The sequence below is a fragment of the Primulina tabacum genome, chromosome 12, assembly GCF_025594145.1.
Source record: "Primulina tabacum isolate GXHZ01 chromosome 12, ASM2559414v2, whole genome shotgun sequence".
Classification (NCBI taxonomy): Eukaryota; Viridiplantae; Streptophyta; class Magnoliopsida; order Lamiales; family Gesneriaceae; genus Primulina; species Primulina tabacum.
Genome location: NC_134561.1, coordinates 31,502,598 through 31,527,953, shown reverse-complemented (window position 1 = coordinate 31,527,953; position 25,356 = coordinate 31,502,598). Strand labels below are relative to the sequence as shown.

Below are 25,356 nucleotides of genomic sequence, written 5' to 3'. Positions count from 1 at the left end.
ATGATGCAACCCGGGCGAAACTGACGAGTCGGGTCGGAAAATCTGCCTAGTATGCTATCAAAATGTTGAAGAAAATATAAGTTGGACGTCTGGATTGAACTTCCTCCCTGAGAGATTCGAGAAATCTGCGAACAAGAAAATAACCATGTGAATGGGCGCCGGAGGGGTGTCCGGCGTGGCCACTCCGATGCTTAAGTCAGCAGAGTACTCAAGCAATAAAACCAATGTAGCCAAGTGATGGCTGTGAAATTGGTGTGGAGCAATAAATGAGAGTATTTAATGTGCGTATTCAATATCTGAATAGAGAGTAAATACAAGTAAAGAACCTGATATTTATAGTAGAGGATGCAATGATGACCTCGTTTTTCGTGTTTGAGCATTAATGATAGTAGGGTGGCTGATTATACCATATTATTCTGACATGTCAAATCTTACACTAGTCACATCCAGCCCACTTGATTTTATCAACCATTAATGTTACTGTCAGAGATAGGTCGGCTATGCATGCTCTATCAAGTCGGCGCCATTAAATGCTTCACTCATATCAAGTGGCCGAGTAGAATGCTTCTCGGATAATTATATAAGAGCTCGGGCATTCCACGTCTTGGGGAAGTCATGTCCCAGGTGATCCAATGGCCCGGCCTATTGACTGATTGCCCACTTCATGATTTCTCTAAGTTGTATTCTCCTCGTCCCGGGCAGTTCTATGACTCGGGGCGTTAATCCATATTGTCATGCTGCCGGCCCGAGAGCATTCCATCCTGGCCCGGGCACCATCCATGGGTATGCTCCATGGCCCGGGAAGTCCCAGGACCTATCCATGACCCGGGACATCCCGGGGTATCATCATATATATATTTATATATATATATATATAATAATTTAACAAAATTCAAATAATCATATACATATAAAATAAAAAATAAAATTAAAATAATTTTTTTTTTTAAAAAAAAAAACCTCGTTTAGCATGTTTTTAACGGTTTCAAAATCGATGTGACTTGTTCTTGATCGATAAAAATTGATTTTTTGTGTGTTGACCCGTACACATGTATGGCTGAGGAATGAGGATGCCAGCAAATAAAGTAATAATAATTAAATTAATTAAATGTAATAAAATACAAGTTGCAAGACATACAGATTGGCATGCCAAGTCCAACACACGCAGCGGGCAAGGATTCTTGTGCGCCAGAAAGAAACCCAACCCGGGATAACGCAGAAGCCGAGAAGGCAGCATGGCGTGGCCGATATTGTTGCTGCCTTTTGTTGGCATGGTGGCAGCGATGACTGCTTTATCAGGCAATATGATAATAAGCAAGATGGCTATGTCAAACGACGCCAGTTTCTACATTATATCCGTGTATTCCAATGCCTTGGCCACTGTCGTTCTCTTCCCCACGGCGTTTATTTTCCACTGGTAAAACTCTTTTCTTAGTTCAGTTTTTGGTGGGTGTTCAAGAAATTGTTGTTGGTTATTTGGGTATTTGATTATTTGCAGGTATAAAATCCCACCGGTTACGTTTGCTGTTCTTTGGAGAATTTTGTTGCTTGCTCTGTGCGGGTAAGTCATTACTTAACTAGTTTATTGGATTGTTCGTGTTGCGAAGCATTAATGCTCCCGTCGGATTTGAGTTTCATTTCACCAACAACTATAACCTTTGGTGGAGTACAGATCCAGTTTTAATTCCAAGAACATCGTATTTATATATGGTTGTTTTCTTGATTTTTTTTTTTCTGTGTCAAGTTGCTTAGCAGATATTGGGAGTTATGCTGGTATAAACTATAGCTCCCCCACACTGGGATCAGAGTTACTGAATCTGGTTCCAGGTTTTGCTTACATACTCGCCATCATATTCGGGTAATCTCCAAGTCTATTATATCATATTTCAATCTTTTCCGCACTTCAGACTCGACCACCGGTACAAATCTTGATAACTTCAGGATGGAAAAACTAAAGCTGACACAATCAAGTGGCATGCTTAAGTTCTTGGGAACTCTTGTTTTGATCGCGGGGGCTTCTATTGCGACGCTATACAAAGGAGCTGCAATCTTGAACAAACCATCAAGCTTAACCTCTCCGGTATACTTATTGGCATCACCACAAAATTGGATTCTTGGAGGAACTTTACTTGCAATGGCTGCCTTTTTAACCGCGGCATGGTCTGTAGTTCAGACTACAATTGTGAAGATATACCCGGTTGAGATGATCATAGTGGCGATTTACTGCGTCTTTGTGACAATACAATCCTTGGTTATTGCTCTGATTGCAGAAAAAGATTTAACTGCTTGGAAGTTACAAGCTGAGATGGGCTTAGTTGCTGTATTATATGCGGTAAGAAAATGATATATTCCACAGAGTTCATTTATAAATATACAAATATGGAACTATGAAAAATCTGTATACCAAAATAAAATAATTTCAAAGTTTTATTCGGATCTTCATAATACTGAATTCGATTCGTGCCTATGATCTTTGATTTCCAATGGTTTCTAGTCTCATTAGTTTGTCACAAACTGGGGTGTGGCAAAAGTGAGATTAACCACTATTACTATAACATTGAAGATTATGTCACACTGTTGAATTTCGTCGAGAGACCATGTCGAACGGAGTGGCCTAATAACGTTGGAAATTCCGATCTTGTATCTTTTTGACATGGGATGGCTTATTTCTTATTTGATTATCATAAATTCGGTTGTTTTGCCATTTTAGGGACTCGTCAATATATCATTCCGACTCTACTTGATGTCTTGGTGCCTTAGGAGGACAGGACCACTTTTCGTTACTATGTTCAACCCCTTGGTGATCGTCATTTCTGCGATCATCGGCCTCATCTTCTTTAAAGATGTTCTCTATGTCGGCAGGTATGGAGTTTTTCATCGTTTTAAGTCGCATATCATCCTTCATAGTATGATGCATTTTCGACGAGCAATTGTTGGTTCATATGAGCAATCGGCCGTTTGAATGTTGCTGCAGTGTGGCTGGTTCAATTGTGCTAGTTATTGGGTTGTATACTGTTGTTTGGGGAAAGGCAAAAGAAAACATGGTAAAGGATGATATTGAAGGAAGCAGTGGACACTCATTAGGCCATCATAAACTCCCCTTATTGCAAGATGAAGAAGCATAGAATCTTTATGTTGTATATGGTGTTTTATTTTTATTATTATTTTTTTATAACTTGTATGATGAAAATAGGAAATTTATTATGAATAAAATTGCAATTTTTTTTTGTTTGAAGGAAGAAATTGCAATTTTATATTTTATATACTTGTTTTTTTACGATTTTGGAAATGTATTTTATAATTAATCTTAATTAAATATCTTTCAATTATAACTTCTTTTTTATATATAAATTATTGTTATATCACATCACAAATCAGTACCACGTCGGTGTCACATAGATTAACAGTATTTAGAAAAATGACTATAATTACGAAAGAAAAAACGAAGATAACAGAATAAAATTGAAGTTAAAAACACAAGGAACCAAAATTGCTAGGAATCAAATTGTAAAATCAAAGTTACAATTTTCTCTTAAAAAACATGTTGTCCCTTCATGGTATGTGTCACTTGTTTATCAGTTTGATTATTTTTGTGTAAATTATAAGAAATTTATTTCAAAATATATCTTGGTAATATCTTTGTAAAGTGGATATTTTTTAGAACAAAATATGAACTATTTTTGTAATATTTAAAATATGTACCAGTACCAAGTTGATATAAAATATGAATTGTTTATATATATTATATTTTAAAAAAAGTGTACATAGAGGAAGTGTTTTCTAGTTGTCTATATATATATATATATATATATTATATTTATATTTTAAAAAAGTGTACATAGAGCAACGTTTTCTAGTTGTGAAATATCAGATTTCTCCTTCAAATGCTTATTTAATTCAATAATCTAATGACAACAATGACATTTCACATTTGATTAGTCAATTGGCAAATAGCATTTTATTAATTGTAAAATTTAATTTCTATATTAAATACAAATTAAAATGCACAATCAAATTATATTTTTTTGTGGGATTAAGAGGTCTTACACATGGCTAAAAGGCAAGTCTTACACCCATTGAGGTCAACAATTGTCATTTCTGTTTGTTACTGTCTCATTTCTATTGCGACGATGTACAAAGGAGCAGACTACAATTCCATTATTGCCTATAAAAAATCAGACACGCTATTCGCACCACAAACAATATGGCTGCCTAGATTCTCCGAGAACTATTTTTACGAGATGTTTTTTCATCCACGATGACAAAAACTAGTGGTAGAACTTGATTATTCGCATCCAAAGCGACAACGATCAACATTTTGTGTATATATTTTATGTAAATTTTTGTACTATAGACATTAATAATTTTGAGACGGTGTTGAAACCCACCTATGCACGGATTGAAAGCTCAACAAACATAGTTCAACGTTTTTATCGCTTGGCTGTTCGATCTAAGATGGTTCACTCCAAAATTGTTTCAGGATTTCATTTGAACAGAATACCATATATATTTTGGAAGAAGTTGCACGAAGCTGTCAGTAAAAAAAATATTAAATTTATTTTAAAAAATTTGTCTTGTTAATTTATTTATAAGAAAATAAAATATGGAGTACTTTTGTAGATTAACATATGGACTACTTTGATATAAACCATGAATAATGATGTAATAATTTGTTGGTAGGGCTAACTAGATTATTAGCTGTGTGGGTCTTTTTTTAAATGAAATTCAATTATTTGTGGGGTTGTAGAAAGTTTGATGCAACTTATTATAATAATTTCTAGTTATAATTTTTTTCAGTTTGAATTTTTTTTAAAAATATCTTTAGATGACTTTGTTAATTTGTTGTAGCCTTACGTAAAATTTTGACGTATAATTCTTAAAACAAAAAATTTTTTACGTATAGCAATCATTACAATTTTGCGAAAAGAATAGCACACTTATTCTCAACTATTTTTTTATATATATTAAATTTTGATATTTTAAAAATAATCCCAATGAAAATATAAATATCTTGACAATTTGAGAGGATTTATTATTGAATCTTGATATTTTTATTGAGTTGTTTATAATATCTATCTATGATATCCGAACGTATGTCGTTTTATCAAAAGTTACATTTGACGTTAATAGTACAACTCAAAATTTTCAAATCATACAACAACTTAAACATCACTGTTCGATCGCTCTTATAGCAGAAACAATAATTGTATCTCGATAATATCACGTATACGCCCGTGCACGCAAACACAATTTGAAAATAAATATTAATTCGATCGCCAAAATGATTTATTTATTGAGTAGGTCTATAGTGAGACCGTCTTTATTCGTGAGACTGGCAAATCATGTCCATATTTACAATAAAAATTATTAAATTTTTATAGATAATCCAAATAAAAGATGTGTTTTACAAAATTAATTACTGTCACAATCACACAAAAATTTTTGTTTTATTTATTTTATTAATACAACGTGGACTCGTGGAGGAGGGCGAGGAGATATTAATTCCATGGCCAAAATTAATTCTGAAAGAAACGTAGCAGCTACTAAGGACCGTCATTATTATTATAATTATTAAATAGTCTGAATGCGAAGTCCAGCAAGAATCCAAATTCCCACACTAAACTCGTTCCCAATTCATCGAAGCAGCTGAATCCGAGCATAGCGCTGAGGCAATGGCCAATGATTGAAAATTCGCTGCCTTTCGTAGGCATGATTTCTGCAGTTTATGCTTTAGCCATTGACATGATAATAACCAAGATGGCTGAAAGGAAACGTGTATTGTCTAGCGGGACAAATTTATCTCTTAAATTATTTTCTTTTTGATAAGATATTGCATAAGATATTGAGTTTACGATTAGATTTAATCTTTAATATTTAAAAGAATTTATTTACTAATGGAAGATTACTTTTCTTATCATGTAGGAATATATTGGAAGAACTCTATCAAAGCAACACAAGTCTAGACTATGTATATTGAAGAATGATTGATGCACGAGGAGAGGAAAAAAGCAGAGACGCGAAAAATAAAACAGATAAGCACCTCATACGAGAAGAGCGATCAGAAGTTTGAAGACTATTCCAAAGGCGATCGTAGTTGTTTATATTGTGTTGCCATTGAATGTTGGAGACATCTGGAGACAATTTGTGAAAGTGTTGATTGAAAATTTCATTTTGTTACTCCAATTTTCGGTACATTGTTTTGCATTTATTGGTCTCGTTTTATGTCTGATTATTTGTTTTAGGATGCAATTTGTTTTCTCAATTTGTTGATAAAATTATCTTTTTATAGAATCACTAGTATTTGTTTTGTAAACTGACTTTACGGTTTTTAGTGAGTATTTTGCCCCGAGATGTCGCACAAGTATTTATACTTATGCATAAATATCTCTGAGTTACTTTATTTAAGTTATTTATTTGTGTGTTTTATTATTCGGCTGCTTGTCGTAAGATGTTACAACATCTGAGACTACATCTATATCTGATACACAAAATTTTTTTATCGTTCTTGTTAAACAGAATTCTTTCAATTGGTATCAGAGCCTCCACTTTACAAAGTGAGATTCTGGTTATTTTTGTTTAACATGTAAAATTAATGGATGCACACTTACAAACACTGCACTACGATCATCTCTCTTGGATTGATCCATCTACAATCTTTGGAAGGTCAAGATAATAATTTATATTAAGTTCATAAATGGATAGCTGATGAAATCCAAGTTTAGAACCATAATAGAAAGGCTAAATGTCATCTTTTCATAAGTCGATCTAAACATGTTCAATTTGATTATCAACTGCGTTTCTGCTAAGGATGCATGAGAAATATTTCAAAAACATTGTGAAGGATCTGAAAGTGTGTGAAGAAAAAATTTGAGGATGCATGCATCAAAATTTGAAATACTGAAACAATCACATAATATGATTGCCATTTGAGAGAGATAGCCAATGAAGCATTTAGACTTTGTGATCCAAATTCAAATGAACGACTGGTCAGCAAAGTCCTATGATCACTTCTTGAACGCTTCATGTGAGGCCCAGGGCCGAAGAGGGCGGGGGGTGATCGCCGGTGCCATCAGTTGCACGGACAATGAGCGGCTCCTAGCAGGCTTCTAGTTGGAGGGAACATGAATGAACCGACCCACACGGGAATGAGAGGGATTCCGAGATTGTTCAATGTAATGGACTGTACAGTTGAAGAGGGCTTAAAAGATTTGATTTGTACTGCTCATATCACGAAGGTGCATCTTTTTTTCGGCAGCTCATCACATAAGAACTCCAAAGTTAAGCGTGCTTGACTTGGGGCAATTTTGGGATGGGAGACCTCCTGGGAAGTTTCCCATGGTGCGTGTGAGTGAGGACATAAGCATGCTGGAAAGACTCGTCTTGGTACAGTGAGGACAGTTGTCGAATCTGGGGCGTTACAGTTGGTATCAGAGCCGACCTCTTTTAGTACGGTGCGGTTCGGGGACGAACCAAGCGGAAGCTGGTGGGCATGTGAGGCCCGGGGCCGAAGAGGGCGGGGGTGATCGCCGGTGCCATCAGTTGCACGGACAATGAGCGGCTCCTGGCAGGCTTCTAGGTGGAGGGAACATGAATGAACCGACCCACACGGGAATGAGAGGGATTCCGAGACTGTTCAATGTAATGGACTGTACAGTTGAAGAGAGCTTAAAAGATTTGATTTTTACTACTCATATCACGAAGGTGCATCTTCTTTTCGGTAGCTCATCACATAAGAACTCCAAAGTTAAGTGTGCTTGTCTTGGGCCAATTTTGGGATGATTGACCTCCTTGGAAGTTTCTCAGGGTGCGTGTGACTGAGGACATAAGCACGCTGGAAAGACTCGTCTTGGTACAGTGAGGATAGTCGTCGAATCTGGGGCGTTACACTTCAATATCAAGATTTGTTCAATTGATGAAGCACAAGACACATCTCAACTCTCTCTGGAAGACTTGGTCGGTTCTCTTAATATTTTCGAAACAAACACACACTTACAAAAGGACAAATTTAAGACCATTGCTTTCCAAGTGTGTAACGATTCCTTCGATGATCTTCTTCAATGAACACAAGAAATCAATTAGTCGGATCTCTGTGAAAACTCTAACTCTTTAAACACGAAGAAGTTTGGAAAATATTTGAAAATTATTAGAAATAAAAATAAGATTGAACAACTATCTATATTTACAATTCACACTGCTCCTGAAAAAATTTGAAGACATCTAGCCACCCACGAAAAATATCTGCTAATGATTGAAGGCAAGAATAAATTTGATTATATGAAATTTGATTTTGTTCAATGTAGAGAGCGCACGAGGTTTGGACATTATGCATATGAATGTGTGAATAGACATCGCAAAATAAATGAACAAATGTCTCATTGAGTGATGAGGAATCTGAGGAAGAGCAAGAATCCAATGAAGGAGAAAACCATACTTCCTTGACTACATCTTTGGGAAAAAAATGTGGTCACATTTTAATTCACTAGGTGTTGTCTCGGGTATTGCAACACCTGGTCGGAACTTCTTTCCAAAATCAGTATGCCTTAATGCTACAACTGCTGGTATTCGAGCATTAAAAAAAATCTGGAGGAAGATGAAGAGGAAGTCACTCTAGAGAATGTACAAAAACTATATGAAGAGTTTGTATGCTGATTGAATCAAGAGTAATAAAATGAACATCATTCTCTCAAAAGAAAATATCGAGCTAAAGGGTTTTGTAGCAAAACTTGAAATAATCGTAAGCAATAAGGATTGGGAATTGTGCAAGATCACGAGTAAACTTGAAACAACAACTCAAACCCTTACTAGGTTTAACACCAGCATAACCAAGCTTGATTTCATACTAATGATGAGAGAATAGCAAGTCTAGGTTTCAACAACAGTGTGTTGAAGTCGGTGAATCGTATAAACCTGCTTACGTAAGGAACACTGTAAGGGTATATCTTTGCACATATATTACCCATTTAATAGGCATGAATTATGTCAGTATCGAACGGAATTATTCGTTTTTGGGTTGTTTTGAGTCACTACAGGAAGAGACAAAATGGTGTACATGCAGCTCAATCATACCAAAAGAAATGCAAAAGAGCGCACGCACCAGCACTAGTATGCGAGCAGCCGCGCGCGCAGATGGGCACTTCGCAGCCATGCCAGATCATGCGGAGCCAAGCGCACATATTGGCAGCACAAAAAGAGAGGCGCTTCGGGAGATGAGGAAAAATTCCAGAAGCTTACGTGCAGTGGTGCCGGTTCACACGCACCTGCAGAAACACACTTCTAGCTTCTATGCGTGTATAAAAAGGAAAGACCATAGAACATGACATACAGATCTACAAGGACAGAAATGAGACAAGAACAACACAAAATAACATGAACAGAAGAAAATCGAAGAAGAAGACCGCATCATCTAGGGACGGAGTCGCGTGTTTATATTTGAGTGTTATTTTCTTCTCTAACTGCAATCTCTTAGTTATTTTGGATATGTCTAAAAACATGAATTTTTTTATCGTCTTTCCGTTATGAACTAATATCTTTAATCTAGAGGACAACGTAGCTTGGTCGAATATTTAATTATGAATTATTGGCTTATATACGCACATTTCTTCTTGTTTATTTAAATATTCTGGATTTTTTTGCTTCCAATTACGTGATCAATAATTGAATCATCATATTTATTTGAGATCTCACTCGGGAGAGGGGATTTTGAATAGGATCGTAAGAAAATATATCATTGGTGTTTATAGGATTCGGAAGGCCGATAACTCTAACAAATCCATTAAAAGAATTATTTTGCAATTGAAATTATTTACTATTTGATTTTTGATATAGATATTGAAATTGACTTTAGATAATTGATTTCTACGCACTACTTGGGAAAGAGTAGAAATAGTCGGGAATTCTTGGGTAGTAAACGTCTTGAAATTATAAATATTGATGTCAATGATAATTTAATATTGTGAAGAACAAATTAAATCGTACCTCTAGATTCTCATTCTCACTAAGTTTAAAACGATTGTGCGCTTTCCTTAATTTTATGTTATAATTAAAAAAAACAGTCTAATGAATTTTCTAAATAAAGTCTGATTATTTTAATTGTGATAATTAATTTATAACTAAATTACACTCCCTGTGGGATCGACATCAGTGCTCTACCGAGTACTAAAACTTGACACCATACACTTGCGGGTAGCAAATACAACAATAAGGTTTTGGCGTTGTTGCCGAGGATTGCTCTAATTAATTTTAATATTAACATCGCTACCAATTAGTCTAGCTTTAATTTAGATTATTTATTTATTCTCTAATATGGTTCTCCCCTGTGTAGTTTATTCGAAATATCACAAGATCTTGACTTGGTTATATTTGATCCTGAAATCGAAAGAACAACTAGAGGATTGAGAAAAGTGAGGCGAGAGAAAGTTAAAGAAATGGCTGGTAACATAGAGAATAATGCAAATCAACCTCCTCCGGTGGTGCGAATCCGAGATCACTTCAGACCAGTGATCAATACTCATTATTCTGGGATAGATCTGGGGACTATAAATGCAAAAAATTTTGAGCTGAAGCGTGCACTGGTAAATATGGTCCAGCAGAACCAATTTGTGGGAGCAGCCACTGCAAATCCTCATATGCATCTCAGAACATTCCTGGAGATTATGGAAACAGTAAATATAAATGGTTTTTCTGAAGATATTATTAGACTTCGTTTGTTTCCATTTTTTCTCAGGGACAAATACAATGCGAGGAGTTGGCTGCAAAGTTTAACTCTGGGAAGCATAACTACTTGGGAAGACTTGGCTACAAAGTTTCTGGAAAAATACTTTCCACCAGTCAAGTCTGTTCAACTCAAGATCAATATCAGCAACTTTAGACAGAATGAGTTTGAGCAACTGTATGAAGCTTGGGAGAGGTATAAGGAGCTGCACAGAAAATGCCCAAATCATGGTTTCGAAGATTGAGTGTAGATTGAATTATTTTACAATAGTTTGAATGGGCCAACACAAGGGACTATGGATGCAGTAGCTGGTGGCACAATCTTTACCAAAGCTCCTGATCAAGCTTATGACTTGCTTGAGCAGATGACTATTAAAGCTACTAGTTGCCGTCTGAGAGGTCTGGTGCAGAGAAGACAGTTGGAGTTTATGTTGTGGATCCTATTACATCATTTATTGTGCAAGTATATGCACTGACTACATAGATAGCTGCATTCAATAAAGTGACCACATCATACACTGTAGGTCCTTCGATTGTTGTTAAAGAAACTCATCTTCAAGAAGAAGCTCAATACATAAATAACATGGGCTTTGGTGGCTATGGAAGATGTCGAGGTAACCCTCCCCCTAATAATTATAATCCTGGTTTAATAAATAATGAGAATTTCTCATATGCAAATAATAAGAATGTGTTGAATTCTCCGCCGGGGTTCAATACACAAAAGGGGGAAGGGAAGCCATCATTTGAGGATCTGGTAGGAACATTTGTGGCTGAGTCTGGTAAGAGAATAACTAGAACTGAGTCTCGTCTTGATAGTATGGTGACACACATGGGCAATATGGGTGCCACGATGAAGTCCTTGGAAACACAGATTGGGCAACTGGAAAATGCATTGAAAGATCAAAACAGTGGTCAGTTTCCTATTAATATTGAAGTTAATCCAAGTGAGCAGTGCATGGTTGTAATGCCCGGTTACTCGTACAAATGATAGTAAGGCGTTTATGTCATTTAATATGTAGTTATTTAGCTCATTATGTTTTACATGTTGATTGAGGTATCTATATTGAGATTGAATATGATTTCTAGATTGTCTATGGTGTATTGAGAATGAATATGTGTTTAAATAGTGATAGTATGATGTGTAGGTAGAAGTAGTGTAATGAAGTTGGTAGGAAACGAGATGAAAATATGACAGTTTTTATGGGTTTTAGCATAATGATTAGAATAATTATCCAAATTATGTGAGGTCATAACCATTAGAAAACTAAGATTTAAGGTTACAACTTTCATGTTTTGAGTTTTGTCCAAATCATTGTGGAAGACAATCCAAAAGCGCCCCGAAGTGTGTCATGTGTATCATCATTCCTAAAATGATACATTTTGGTAGATTGACCATAACGTTTTACTCCATCATCCAAATGATATGAAACCAATTGGAGATTGAATCCAAGACATAGGGCTACAACTTTTATGTTTACCACCTTTTCAGATTATGAAGGGAAGAGACGTTTCTGGAGCGATATTTGACGAACCTATGCGTAGTGGCAGGATGGTTGGCGTCCGAGCGGTAAGATATTACCGCCCGAGCGCCCATATGCTAAAAATTCAGTATTTTTCCAGAGAGTTTCGTGTCCGAGCGGTAGAAAATGACCGCCCGAGCGCCAGTGCATTACAAGTTCAGATTTTAGGCAGAATACTCTGCACCCGAGCGGTAGAAAATGACCGCCTGAGCGCCGCTTTGTATATGAAAGGATAACCATCGATTTTTCTAAGCAAATTGCACTATTCCTCCATTTCTTAACAGCAAAAAACTCGAAAGCAATCCACGAAATCTTCCTCCAAAGCTCCTTTCTTCCTTTCCTTCATCATTTTGAAGTTAGAAAATAGTTCTCCATCACAAGAACTTCATAAGTGTGTAAGTTTTCATATATTTTGGTTGTTATACATGTAGAGGAGTAAATTTCACCTAGTATAGACATGGTAACTGAACTATTGATATATATGACAGTATAGGAACGAGAAAGATCGTCTCAAACCAGTGTTCTTACGTTTGGACTGTAAGTTGGCATGTTCTTGAAGTAATAAATGAGTAATATAATGAATTTCAAATGCTTCCAATTGTTTGTTGATATATGTACATTGTTAGTATGTTTATCGATGAAAACATAGCACCATATTCCATTGTTATGTATTAAATATGAAAGAAACTCATGAACATTGAAGATGTGTGCTATGTCATGAACATGAAAGGAAAAGGAGTGATTTTTATAGATATAGAGCTTGTTGACATCATGGGAGGTTTAAATTCCACCAAACCTATTGGCCAATATATATTCATGGGGCGTTGGGTTGACAAAGGTGTTTCCTGACGTACAACACAGTAATAGCTATATAATAAAGCAAGAACAGTAGTACATGTCAACTAATGAGGCTCAAGTACAAACATGAACATGAATATAGAGTATGATATGACATTGTTTAAAGATTCATTGTTGATCACGACTTGATATGTACGTTCTTTCTATGCATATAGATACGTATAAGTGCCGACTTATTGAGTTTTATAAACTCACATAGCTCATGTATTTCAGGATCAGGTAATGAAGATACATAGGATGCCGGTTCGCAAATGGATGCTTGTGACATGCCTTACCTCGACAAGAACCTGGACATCTTATTGTATGGCTTCCGCATATGTATTATAATGAATGTTATGTCAGGGTTTGAAACAAGTTTCACAATGTTATACGCGTGATGTTGTTGCTTGAGTTGAGTTTTTGGATTTTACAAGAATGTAAGGACATCATGCCAAAATTTTTATAAACCGTAAAATCAATGCCCCTTGTTTGAAATTGCTTTATAATATAAATATATATAATTCAAACTCTATTTTGATTAGACGTATAAGTATCATTATTCATGTCAAGTATAGAGTAAGGGTGATCGAGCAAAACTTGCACTGTTAAATCTTTGATAAAAATATGGTTTTGTATGCTCAAAATTTATCGCAAGTGCACGATGTCAAGTAATAGTATAATGTACGTGAGTACGAGTATCGTTCCACTGAAGACTGTATTTAACAATTATTATTTTCAGTTATTAAATCTTTAGCAACGAAAATTTGAATGATTGTTTTATAGCTACTATAATCAACTAAACATGCAAATAAAATTATTCAAGAACTGATTAATGAAATCTAATATCTAAAATGGTTGATTAAAAATTCAATGAGAAATGAATTTGTTGGGAATATCGGTTCACCTACCCCTCATTAATTAATTAATTCGTTCGATATTGATTTTATACTTCCGACAGGATTTCCTATTCAATTGAACACACTCTCTCGAGCTATGCCAAACTAATTCTACTCAATGAAGTAATTAAATGTCTTTAATTATTTATCAAGAGTGAATTGCATGTCGATTTATGAAATCCCCTAGTTTTCGACCCTTAGGACTATGACTATCGGCGCGTATCCAATTTCATATATCTATGCAAATTGTAGATCCACGGATTATACTACTCGTTCCTATCATAAGTTATTCTCTCGAACTCACTCGCAATATAAAAACGTTGTCAAAGTTATCTACGCTCTAACAACACGATAAAACAGTAGTATAATCAAGAAGAACACAACAATCGAAATATAAATTAATTCAAATGATCGTTCGGGGTAGGATCCCCTTAAATCCCAACAAATAATAAAAGTTTAACTACTCGAGTTCATATTAAAACTAAACAAAACAAAGTTTAAAGAATAGAAACTAGATCAGAAATACTAGGCGTGACGAAAATCGCAAAGACGACGCCCAAAAATCTTCAAATCTTCAGCTTCTGGCGCAAAAATTCTCCAAAGCTTGTGGCGGCTCTGAAGTTATGTCTGAATGAATGTAAAATCGTGCCTCCAACCCCTTCCATATCATCTACCTCCAGAAAATAGGGCAAGGAATCGCGCAAAATATTTCCAAAAATACAATCGCGCCCGGGCGGACATAGGTTTCCGCCCGGGCGGAAGGTCTTCGCTGATTCAGCTTTTCAATTTTCCTTTGACGCGCCCGGGCGGATATAAGTTTCCGCCCGGGCGGGTGGTCTTCGCAAATTTCCATTTTTCTTTTTTCTTTGGCGCGCTCGTGCGGAAATAAGTGTCCTCTCGGGCGGATGATTCTCGCAAAAATTATTTTTTCTCATGCCTTGGATGCGCCCGGGCGGACATAAATGTGCATCCGGGCGGAGGTCTCTCGAATTTCTCCCTTTGATCTTCTGTTTTGCACGAATCTCCTGCATTTTCGCCAACTAAACACATGAGTAACAATAAAACATAATTTATTCTAAAATATGACAAAATGCATGCAATCTAAACGATAAATGCAACACAATGCGACAAAACATGACATGAAAAACAAGTAAAATCCACCTATATCAACCCCCCAATACTAACCATTTGCTCGCCCTCGAGCAAAATAGGTGACAAGACAGAATGGAACATGACATAAATTAGCTCGACAGTGAATTCATAGTCATCACTAGCCTCAGCGAAACTCAACATATTCCCTTGTCAATCATCACAAAAGCACAATTCTTCTCACTTCCCTTGGTCTAGAAATTGTTTCAAATAAAGCCTGAACGTGTGTGTGTGTTGTTAGTCCTAGCATCACAAATGATAGAGGGATCCATTCTCAACCATTGTCAGATATTTAAATCAGTCTGTTAGTGTAAATATCACTCTCTTTTATTCCTTTGCACTCAGTATCCATCAGCAACTATTATTTTTTTCCTCTCCTTTTTTTTCTGTGAATAAGAATACAGTAATGAAAGGACTATATTAGAACTTTTCATTTCAGATTCAAATCCATGTGTTTTGCATTTTTAGCCAGGAATAGGATTTCATTCCTTTATTCGGCTCCTCAACACCTTACATCTCCAACTTTAGCCAGGAATAGGATTTCATTCCTTTATTCGGCTCCCCCACACCTTACATCTCCATCTTTTTCTTTTTCTTTTTCTTTTTCTTTTTTTTTTTACGATGATGATAGATACCTCGATTCAAGAGAATGTCGTCAAGTTCAATTTACACCTTCAAACATCTTCGTTCCCCACTTTAGTTTTTAAATTTTCACCATCTTATCATGCATGCTTCTAGTTCTAACATTTGTGCAAAGAGAGTTCAATGTTTTAAATAAAACTTTATGTCTTTACCATAGTATGTGCTAAAGGTGTGCGAATACACGACAGACAGGGCATGTCTCATCACTTCCTAATCATCCAACAATGTACTACTCCAAACACTGTCGGCTGACACACAAACATATGCAAAACAACTAAAACTACATGCCAACGAACAATACGAACAAAGCACCAACACGACAAAGACGACACAACACCCATCCACCCCCCAATACTAAAGTCGAGCATTGTCCCCAATGCAACAGACGATAGAACAGAGACAGATAGTGCATAACAAAACAGATGCAATATGACCTAAACATGCAACAGAAATATAAATAAACAAAAATAAATAAACTGAACGAAACGAAATGCGATAAAGAAAAGAAGGGATAGAAGTGACTCCCGTCTCACTGATCCTCCTCCTTGTGCGCCTCCGAGGGAACGATGCCAGCGTCCGGCTCTGGCGCATCGGCGTAATGAAAATGGAATGGCGGTGGGAAAGCTGGCATGGGTGGTGGGAGAAGGGCTGGGTCGACACCGCTGTGGCTCAGGGATAGGCGAAGCATGGCATCAGTAGCCGTCTTATACGTCTGACTCACGGCCTGCCACTGTAACTGATGGTCCGCAAAGGCAGCAAACTCATCCATCCTCTCATGCAGAAGGCGACGTCTAGGTCGTGGGGCCGGTGGTGGAGACTACTCTGGCAGTGGATCAAAAGTCAAACTGTCCTAGATAGGGCCAAACTGAGGGAACGCCTTCCACCGTACTGCGGTCTTCTGTAGCCAGCTGGCGTTATCGAGGGCCTTGGTTGGTGGCAGCCACTCATCGTCCTCCTGTAAAACCACCCCAGTGCTCGCACATAGTTCGGTGATAACATGGGGAAAAAATAACGCCACATTTGGATTATGGATGCTCAGCTGGATCTGTGAATGAATGATTTTCCCCGCGTTGTGCGGCATATGTGTGATCAGTGCATATATCAACAATGCCCTTTCCACTGGACGTCACTCGTGTGCCCGACTGGCATCAATCGTGTGGTCAGAAAAGCATACCACATTGCAGCCGGGACTAGCAGATATTTTTCAGCGAAACAGGTGTGCGATCCAGGTGTCTTCCACGGAGACCCCGGATAGCAGATGCGGCGCATCATCAACTCTAAATCGGGTTCTGCCGCCCATGCCGTATACAACGAATCGTCCACCGCCGGTGTCTCAAGCACCCTATTAATTTCTGTTGAACTAAAATCCACCAATTTTCCTCTCACAAACGCCTTGCTGTCACTCCGCTCAGCCGCATTGGCGTAAAATTCTCGCACCACTGGTGCCACTGCGGCTTGCGGTTGCGAACAAAATTTACCCCATCCTCCACTCGCAGTTTGTCTGATAATAAGAATATTCTGCTCAAGCTGGAAACCTCGCTCCCGAATCAGAGCGCGATGTATTTTTGCGTGCTCATATCGTTCCCTAGCCGCAGGATTCACAAATAATTGGGAAATATGAGATGACGAAGAAGACGCACCGTGACTTACACGAGCTTTTTTAGGTGCCATCGTTGAAGACGATTTCTGAAGAACAATAAGCCCGGAGTAGGAGGGTGTGTCGCCGAGAGAATGATTGCCGGAACTCGGAGGAGGCGGCTGGAATGACGCAGCGGTGGCCGGAGTTTGTAGAGGTGGTCGGAAATTTCAATTTTTGACCGAAAAAATCAATTCTTGATGTTTGGTGCGGATGGAGACCCACGATTTGTACCTAAAATTGACACACGGCTAGCTATGTGAGCGAGATTTGAGTGAGGAGGTGCGAAAATTCGAAGGGGGAGGAGTAGGGTTCGAATGGGGAGAAGAAAGGAAGGCTGCAGATTTTTAGATCTGCGCGATCCGCCCGGGCGAATATAAGTTTCCGCCCGGGCGGATAACTCTCGGCTTTTTTTTTTTTAATTTTTTTTTTGAAAAGGGACGCGCCCGGACGGATGTAAATGTCCACCCGGGCGGAAGCTTCACGACATTTTTTTTAAATTTTGGTTGAAAAAGAACACGTCCGGGCGGATGTAAATGTCCGCCCGGGCGGAAGCTTCACGGCTTTCCCTTTCTTCTTTTTTTTAAATAAAATAATAAGTGCACAAACTAAAAATCGAATTAAATGCAAGAAAAGGGAACGAGAGGTAGTTCTCAATTTATAGTCGAGAGCTGGACTGTCGGTCAGTTTCAGTTTGGATTGTCTTGGAACCGGGTGATTCCAAGTTGCGGCTCAATTGTGCCACCCATGTAGTGCTTCAGTCGCTGGGCATTGACCGTAAATGTCCCATCCTTTCCGTCGTGCAATTCTACAGCTCCCGATGGGTAAACTTTAGAAATCACGAATGGACCAGACCATCGCGACTTCAATTTTCCGGGAAACAGTCGCAACCGGGAGTTGTAAAGCAGGACATTTTCGTCTTCTTTGAATTCTCTTTCGATGATCCGTCTATCATGAGCTTTCTTTGTCTTTTCTTTGTATGACAGTGCAAGATCATATGCAAGATTCCGGAACTCCTCAACTGATCCAGTTGAAGGAGACGTCGTTCACCTGCATCAGTAAAGTTAAAGTTTAATGCTTTTGTTGCCCAATATGCACGATGCTCTAACTCTACAGGTAGATGACATGCTTTACCAAATAGTAACCTATATGGTGTAGTGCCTATAGGTGTTTTAAAAGCTGTCCTATATGCCCAAAGAGCATCGTCTAACCTCACTGACCAGTCTTTCCTACTAACACCTACCACTTTCTCTAAGATTCGCTTTATTTCTCGGTTGGACACTTCCACTTGACCACTCGTTTGGGGGTGATAGGGAGTAGATATCTTATGTGTGACACCATATTTTCTTAAATGTTTTTCAAAGAGTTTGTTGCAAAAATGGGTGACACCATCACTAATGATTGCTCTTGGTGTTCCAAATCTGTTAAAAATATTTTTCTTCAAAAATTTCAAGACCACTTGAGCATCATTAGTGGCAAATGCTTCTGCCTCTACCCACTTAGACACATAGTCAACCGCCACAAAAATATACTTTTTCGTGAACGAACTGGGGAACGGTCCCATGAAGTCTATCCCCCACACATCAAAAACCTCACACTCAATGATATTATTCAAAGGCATTTCATGACGGTTGGAGATGTTACCTGTCCGCTGGCATTTATCACAGGTAAGCACATAAGAATGAGCATCCTTAAAGACGGTTGGCCAATAAAAGCCACATTCAAGTACCTTGGATGCCGTCTTGGTTGGTCCAAAATGGCCACCTACCTCACGGTCATGGCAATGATTGAGAATTTGCCCAAACTCCTCCTCTGCAACACACCTTCTTATGATAGAATCTGCACAAATCTTAAACAAAAACGTCTCCTCCCAAAAATAATATTTCACGTCAGAGAAGAATTTCTTTCGTTGGTGAAATGATAGATTTGGTGGTGGTGTGCCTGTGACAAGAAAGTTAGCGAAATTTACATACCACGGACAATGTTTCATCTCAAACAATTGCTCGTCAGGAAACCAATCATTAATAGCCTGATCTACACAGTCATTACTAACAAGTTCCAGTCTAGACAAATGATCCGCCACCACATTCTCAACACCTTTCTTATCTTTTATTTCCAAATCAAATTCTTGCAACAATAAGATCCATCGAAGTAGGCGTGGCTTTGCATCTTTTTTAGCGAGTAAATATTTCAGTGCCGAGTGATCTGTGTAAATAATGACTTTGGACAAAACAAGATATGCATGAAATTTGTCAAGCGCAAATACTACTGCAAGTAATTCCTTTTCAGTTGTCGCATAATTCAATTGAGCCTCATCTAAGGTCTTACTTGCGTAGTAAATTGTATGAAATACCTTGTTTTGCCGCTGTCCAAGCACAGCTCCCACCGCAGTATCACTGGCATCGCACATGACCTCGAAGGGTAGATCCCAATCTGGTGCCACCAAGACAGGAGCCGTCACCAAGCGCTCCTTCAAATTCTCGTATGCCTGTAAACAATCAGTATTGAAATCAAAGGGCACATCTTTCATAAATAAGGAAGATAGAGGTTTAGCAATTTTAGAAAAATCTTTGAAAAAACGTCGTTAAAAACCGGCATGGCCTAGAAAACTTCTAACTCCCTTAATGGATGCCGGAGGTAGTAAGTTCTTGATAACTTCAACTTTTGCCTTATCCACCTCCATTCCATGCCTTGATATCTTGTGCCCCAATACTATTCCTTTTTGTACCATAAAATGACATTTTTCCCAATTCAGCACCAAATTCGTCTCCTTACATCTCATCAATATCACCTTCAAATTCTGCAAACAGTCATCAAAAGAAGAGCCAAAAATCGAGAAGTCATCCATAAAAATTTCAGGAAAGGTTTCTATCATGTCATGAAATATAGCGGTCATGCATCGTTGAAAAGTGGCAGGGGCATTACACAAAACAAAGGGCATCCGTCTAAAAGCAAAAGTGCCATAAGGACAAGTGAAAGTGTTTTTCTCTTGGTCCTCAGGCGCAATCATAATTTGGTTATACCCTGAATACCCATCCAAAAAACAATAAAACTCATGACCCGCTAACCTCTCAAGCATTTGATCAATGAAGGGCAGTGGAAAGTGATCTTTACGGGTGGCATCATTTAATTTCCTATAATCAATGCACACACGCCATCCCGTAATTGTCCTAGTGGGTATTAATTCATTTTGTTCATTTGTGATCACAGTAATCCCACCTTTTTTCGGCACACATTGAATAGGACTTACCCATGCACTATCAGATATAGGATAGATAATACCTGCATCAAGGAGTTTGATAGTTTCTGCTTTTACTACCTCTTGCATCTTTGGATTTAATCTTCTTTGAGGTTGCACAAGAGGTGAGTACTTATCTTCCATCAAGATCTTGTGCATGCAGACTGATGGATTGATTCCTTTGATATCTGCCACCTTCCACGCAAAAGCACTCTTGTGTGCTTTCAAAACTTCCAACAATTTGTCCTCCATCACATCTGTCAAAGCAGCAGAAATTATGACAGATAAAGTGTTATTCTCACCTAGGTATATGTACTTTAGGTGTGGAGGCAATGGTTTTAGCTCAAGCGTCGGTGGCTCCTCCAGGCTTGATTTCTGAGGGAGCAAGTCTCTTCGATCTCCCAAATCCTCTAATCTCATCTTTATTGGCCTCTTCCATGGCTGGTTGGCATTGAGGTATGCCACAATTTCGGTTTTCTCTTCGTCCAATTCATCTTCTTTCAGTTCAGTTGTGAGAGTGACTTCCAATGGGTCTTTCATGGTGTTCTGCAGCAAATTACACACAAGTGAATCCATAGCATCAATTCTAAAACAGTCATTAGTGTGCAATGTGTGCTTAAGAGCATTAAAGACGTTAAAGGTAATTTCTTCCTCGCCCACTCTCAATCTCAACTTCCCTTCTTGAACATCAACTAGGGCCTTGCCAGTCGCAAGGAATGGTCTCCCAAGAATCAAAGGCATCTATATGTCTTCCTCCATGTCAAGTACCACAAAGTCCGCAGGGAAAATAAATTTGTCCACTTTCACTAGCACATCCTCAATCACTCCGCGGGGGTACTTGACAGATCTGTCAGCTAGTTGTAAAGACATCCTCGTTGGCTTAAGTTCTCCCAATCCAAGTTTCCTAAACACAGAAAAATGCATCAGGTTAATACTTGCATCAAGATCACATAACGCCTTATGAAAAACAACATCTCCAATCATGCAAGGAATAGAAAAACTCCCTGGATCCTTAAGTTTCGGTAGGATTTTGGTTTGCACCAAAGCAGAGCAATTTTCAGTAAGATTCGCCTTCATGTGATCCTCCAACTTTCTCTTGTTTGCTAAGATGTCTTTTAAAAATTTAGCGTAACTCGGCATTTGCATCAAAGCATCGGCAAAAGGAATATTAATATGCAATTTTTTAAATATCTCAAGAAACTTACCGAATTGCGCATCCAGTTTGGCCTTTTTTAATGCTGCCGGGAAAGGAGGAGGTATAACAATTTTAGGTTGTGCAGTGAGTGCTGGTGTAGAGTTAGAAGACATACCTTTGGATGTTTCAGAATGCTCATCCAATGTTTGAGTTTTCTCTTTTTCTCTGGACTCTAAAACTTTCCCACTCTTCAACTCGATGGCCTTCACTTGCTCTTTTGGATTTGTCTCTGTGATACTTGGCAAGGTGTCCGGCTCTCTATTTGCTATCATCTTGGCCAACTCTCCAATTTGATTCTCGAGCCCTTTTATCGATGCATCTTGGTTTTGAAGTCTAGTTTCAGTGGATGAAATGAACTTAGACATCATTTGCTCCAGGTTGGACATTTCTTCTCTAGGAGGGTCAGATCTGTACATCGGTTGTTTCCCATATTGTTGTCCTCCTTGTGGTTGATTCTGGCTGTTTTGACCACCCCAAGAGAAGTTGGGATGTTGCCTCCATCCAGGATTATATGTGTTGGAGTACGGATCATTCCTTGGACGATTTTGGACTCCCACTTGATTCACTGGTGCCCCTTCTGGCACATAAAAGGGATTTCCATCTTGACAGTCCTTAACATAATGTTCACCTCCACACTTTTCACAGAATATCTCTTGAAGACGCATAGCTGTGCCACCCATGTTCAAGCCATCTAGTTTCCTGTTCAAAACATCAAGTTGTGCAGTAATAACAGAAAGGTCAGTTACCTGGTGGACTCCCGCACTTCTCCGCTGATTGTTTCTTTCAGATTGAGGATGATAGCTACTAGCAGCCATCTCCTCCAACAGCTCATATCCCTCTTCAGCAGTCTTCCTCAATAGGTTTCCACATGCAGCAGCATCTATCATAGTACGATTAGGAGTAAGTAAACCATAATAAAAGGTTTGAACAACTAAGCCAAGTGGCAACTCGTGATGTGGGCATCTACACAAGAAATCTTTGAAGCGCTCCCATGCCTCATACAACGACTCCTGCTCGAATTGAGCAAAGGTGGTGATGTCTGCCCGAAGCTTCATGGTTTTAGATGGAGGAAAGTATTTAATTAAAAACTCTTTCGCCATGTCCTCCCATGTCATGATTGAACCTACATGCAAACAATTCAACCATGCTTTAGCTTTATCACGTGGAGAGAAAGGAAATAAACGCAACCTAACAGCGTCATCAGAAACTCCATTAAATTTAAAAGTGTCGCAAATTTCAAGAAAATCTTCGATGTGCGTGTTTGGGTCATCTACTGCAGATCCTCCAAACTGGACTGTGTTCTGAATCATTTGAATTATCCCTGGTTTGATTTCGAAGTGGTTTGCCCGCCCAATAGGCTTCACAATGCTAGGGCGTGCACCATCCAAAGAAGGCTGGGCATACTCTAGCATTGGTATGCGGCGTGGCATCTCAACATGTCTATCTTCACGATGTTCTTCCTCACGATCGTTCTCGTGCCTCTCCATCAGTTCTTTCAGTTTCTGCTGCTGTCTTCTCCTGCGGAAAATTCTTTCAGTTTCAGGGTCGAAATGCTCAAGCTCTACGTCAAGTGACTTTGGCATGCACTGGACGAGATATCTGTAACAGAATATGGAGTGTTAATTTAAAACAAAATGAACCAATCCTAAAGAAAATAACTAAAAATAAAATTGTGAATTAACAGTCCATAGCAACGACGCCAAAAACTTGATCGAGCAAAACTTGCACTGTTAAATCTTTGATAAAAATATGGTTTTGTATGCTCAAAATTTATCGCAAGTGCACGATGTCAAGTAATAGTATAATGTACGTGAGTACGAGTATCGTTCCACTGAAGACTGTATTTAACAATTATTATTTTCAGTTATTAAATCTTTAGCAACGAAAATTTGAATGATTGTTTTATAGCTACTATAATCAACTAAACATGCAAATAAAATTATTCAAGAACTGATTAATGAAATCTAATATCTAAAATGGTTGATTAAAAATTCAATGAGAAATGAATTTGTTGGGAATATCGGTTCACCTACCCCTCATTAATTAATTAATTCGTTCGATATTGATTTTATACTTCCGACAGGATTTCCTATTCAATTGAACACACTCTCTCGAGCTATGCCAAACTAATTCTACTCAATGAAGTAATTAAATGTCTTTAATTATTTATCAAGAGTGAATTGCATGTCGATTTATGAAATCCCCTAGTTTTCGACCCTTAGGACTATGACTATCGGCGCGTATCCAATTTCATATATCTATGCAAATTGTAGATCCACGGATTATACTACTCGTTCCTATCACAAGTTATTCTCTCGAACTCACTCGCAATATAAAAACGTTGTCAAAGTTATCTACGCTCTAACAACACGATAAAACAGTAGTATAATCAAGAAGAACACAACAATCGAAATATAAATTAATTCAAATGATCGTTCGGGGTAGGATCCCCTTAAATCCCAACAAATAATAAAAGTTTAACTACTCGAGTTCATATTAAAACTAAACAAAACAAAGTTTAAAGAATAGAAACTAGATCAGAAATACTAGGCGTGACGAAAATCGCAAAGACGACGCCCAAAAATCTTCAAATCTTCAGCTTCTGGCGCAAAAATTCTCCAAAGCTTGTGGCGGCTCTGAAGTTATGTCTGAATGAATGTAAAATCGTGCCTCCAACCCCTTCCATATCATCTACCTCCAGAAAATAGGGCAAGGAATCGCGCAAAATATTTTCCAAAAATACAATCGCGCCCGGGCGGACATAGGTTTCCGCCCGGGCGGAAGGTCTTCGCTGATTCAGCTTTTCAATTTTCCTTTGACGCGCCCGGGCGGATATAAGTTTCTGCCGGGGCGGGTGGTCTTCGCAAATTTTCATTTTTCTTTTTTCTTTGGCGCGCCCGGGCGGAAATAAGTGTCCGCCCGGGCGGATGATTCTCGCAAAAATTATTTTTTCTCATGCCTTGGATGCGCCCGGGCGGACATAAATGTGCGCCCGGGCGGAGGTCTCTCGAATTTCTCCCTTTGATCTTCAGTTTTGCACGAATCTCCTGCATTTTCTCCAACTAAACACATGAGTAACAATAAAACATAATTTATTCTAAAATATGACAAAATGCATGCAATCTAAACGATAAATGCAACAGAATGCGACAAAACATGACATGAAAAACAAGTAAATTCCACCTATATCAAAGGGTGTGACACTTTAGAGTGGTATCAGAGCCCACGTTTCTTTGACAGGGAAGACACTGCACTTCATCCATACCTGGGGAACTCGGCAAGTAAGTATCTTTGTATCCCATAGTTTATGCTAAGTTATGTGTTTCTACGTGATCTCTATGTAGGTTAAGATAAAAGACCATGCCACTTAAACGCAAGGTACATGAAGGAGAGTCATCTAAGGACAAGGCCTCAGCAGTCGAAGGTCATGAGGGCAGTGCGCCACGACCTGTAGATGATTTTGCTCAACTGCTCCAACAACAAGAGAAAGTCCATGGGGAGCAGATACAACAATTACTTGAGATGCAACGGAC

General features: G+C 38.3%; 2 protein-coding genes and 2 non-coding genes across 4 annotated transcripts; 2 read left to right on the top strand and 2 right to left on the bottom strand.

Moving 5' to 3' along the window:
• Window positions 1-1,131: 1,131 nt before the first annotated feature.
• LOC142521029 (WAT1-related protein At3g28050-like) lies at window positions 1,132-3,235 on the top strand. Its single transcript, XM_075624213.1, has 6 exons — window positions 1,132-1,417; window positions 1,499-1,561; window positions 1,745-1,858; window positions 1,942-2,332; window positions 2,711-2,862; window positions 2,975-3,235. Exons 1-6 carry the CDS (start codon window positions 1,236-1,238, stop codon window positions 3,123-3,125), a joined length of 1,053 nt encoding a protein of 350 aa, XP_075480328.1. The 5' UTR covers window positions 1,132-1,235; the 3' UTR covers window positions 3,126-3,235.
• Window positions 3,236-10,838: 7,603 nt separating this feature from the next.
• On the bottom strand, window positions 10,839-10,945 carry LOC142521582 (small nucleolar RNA R71). Its single transcript, XR_012814287.1, has one exon. It is a non-coding gene; the product is annotated as a small nucleolar RNA R71 (small nucleolar RNA).
• Window positions 10,946-21,369: 10,424 nt separating this feature from the next.
• Window positions 21,370-25,125, bottom strand: LOC142520346 (uncharacterized). The gene is made up of 5 exons (XM_075623342.1): window positions 25,073-25,125; window positions 23,114-23,422; window positions 22,381-23,011; window positions 21,834-22,278; window positions 21,370-21,632 (listed from the first exon to the last, which is right to left on the bottom strand). Exons 1-5 carry the CDS (start codon window positions 25,123-25,125, stop codon window positions 21,370-21,372), a joined length of 1,701 nt encoding a protein of 566 aa, XP_075479457.1.
• On the top strand, window positions 22,769-22,874 carry LOC142521532 (small nucleolar RNA R71). The gene has a single exon (XR_012814241.1). It is a non-coding gene; the product is annotated as a small nucleolar RNA R71 (small nucleolar RNA).
• Window positions 25,126-25,356: the final 231 nt, after the last annotated feature.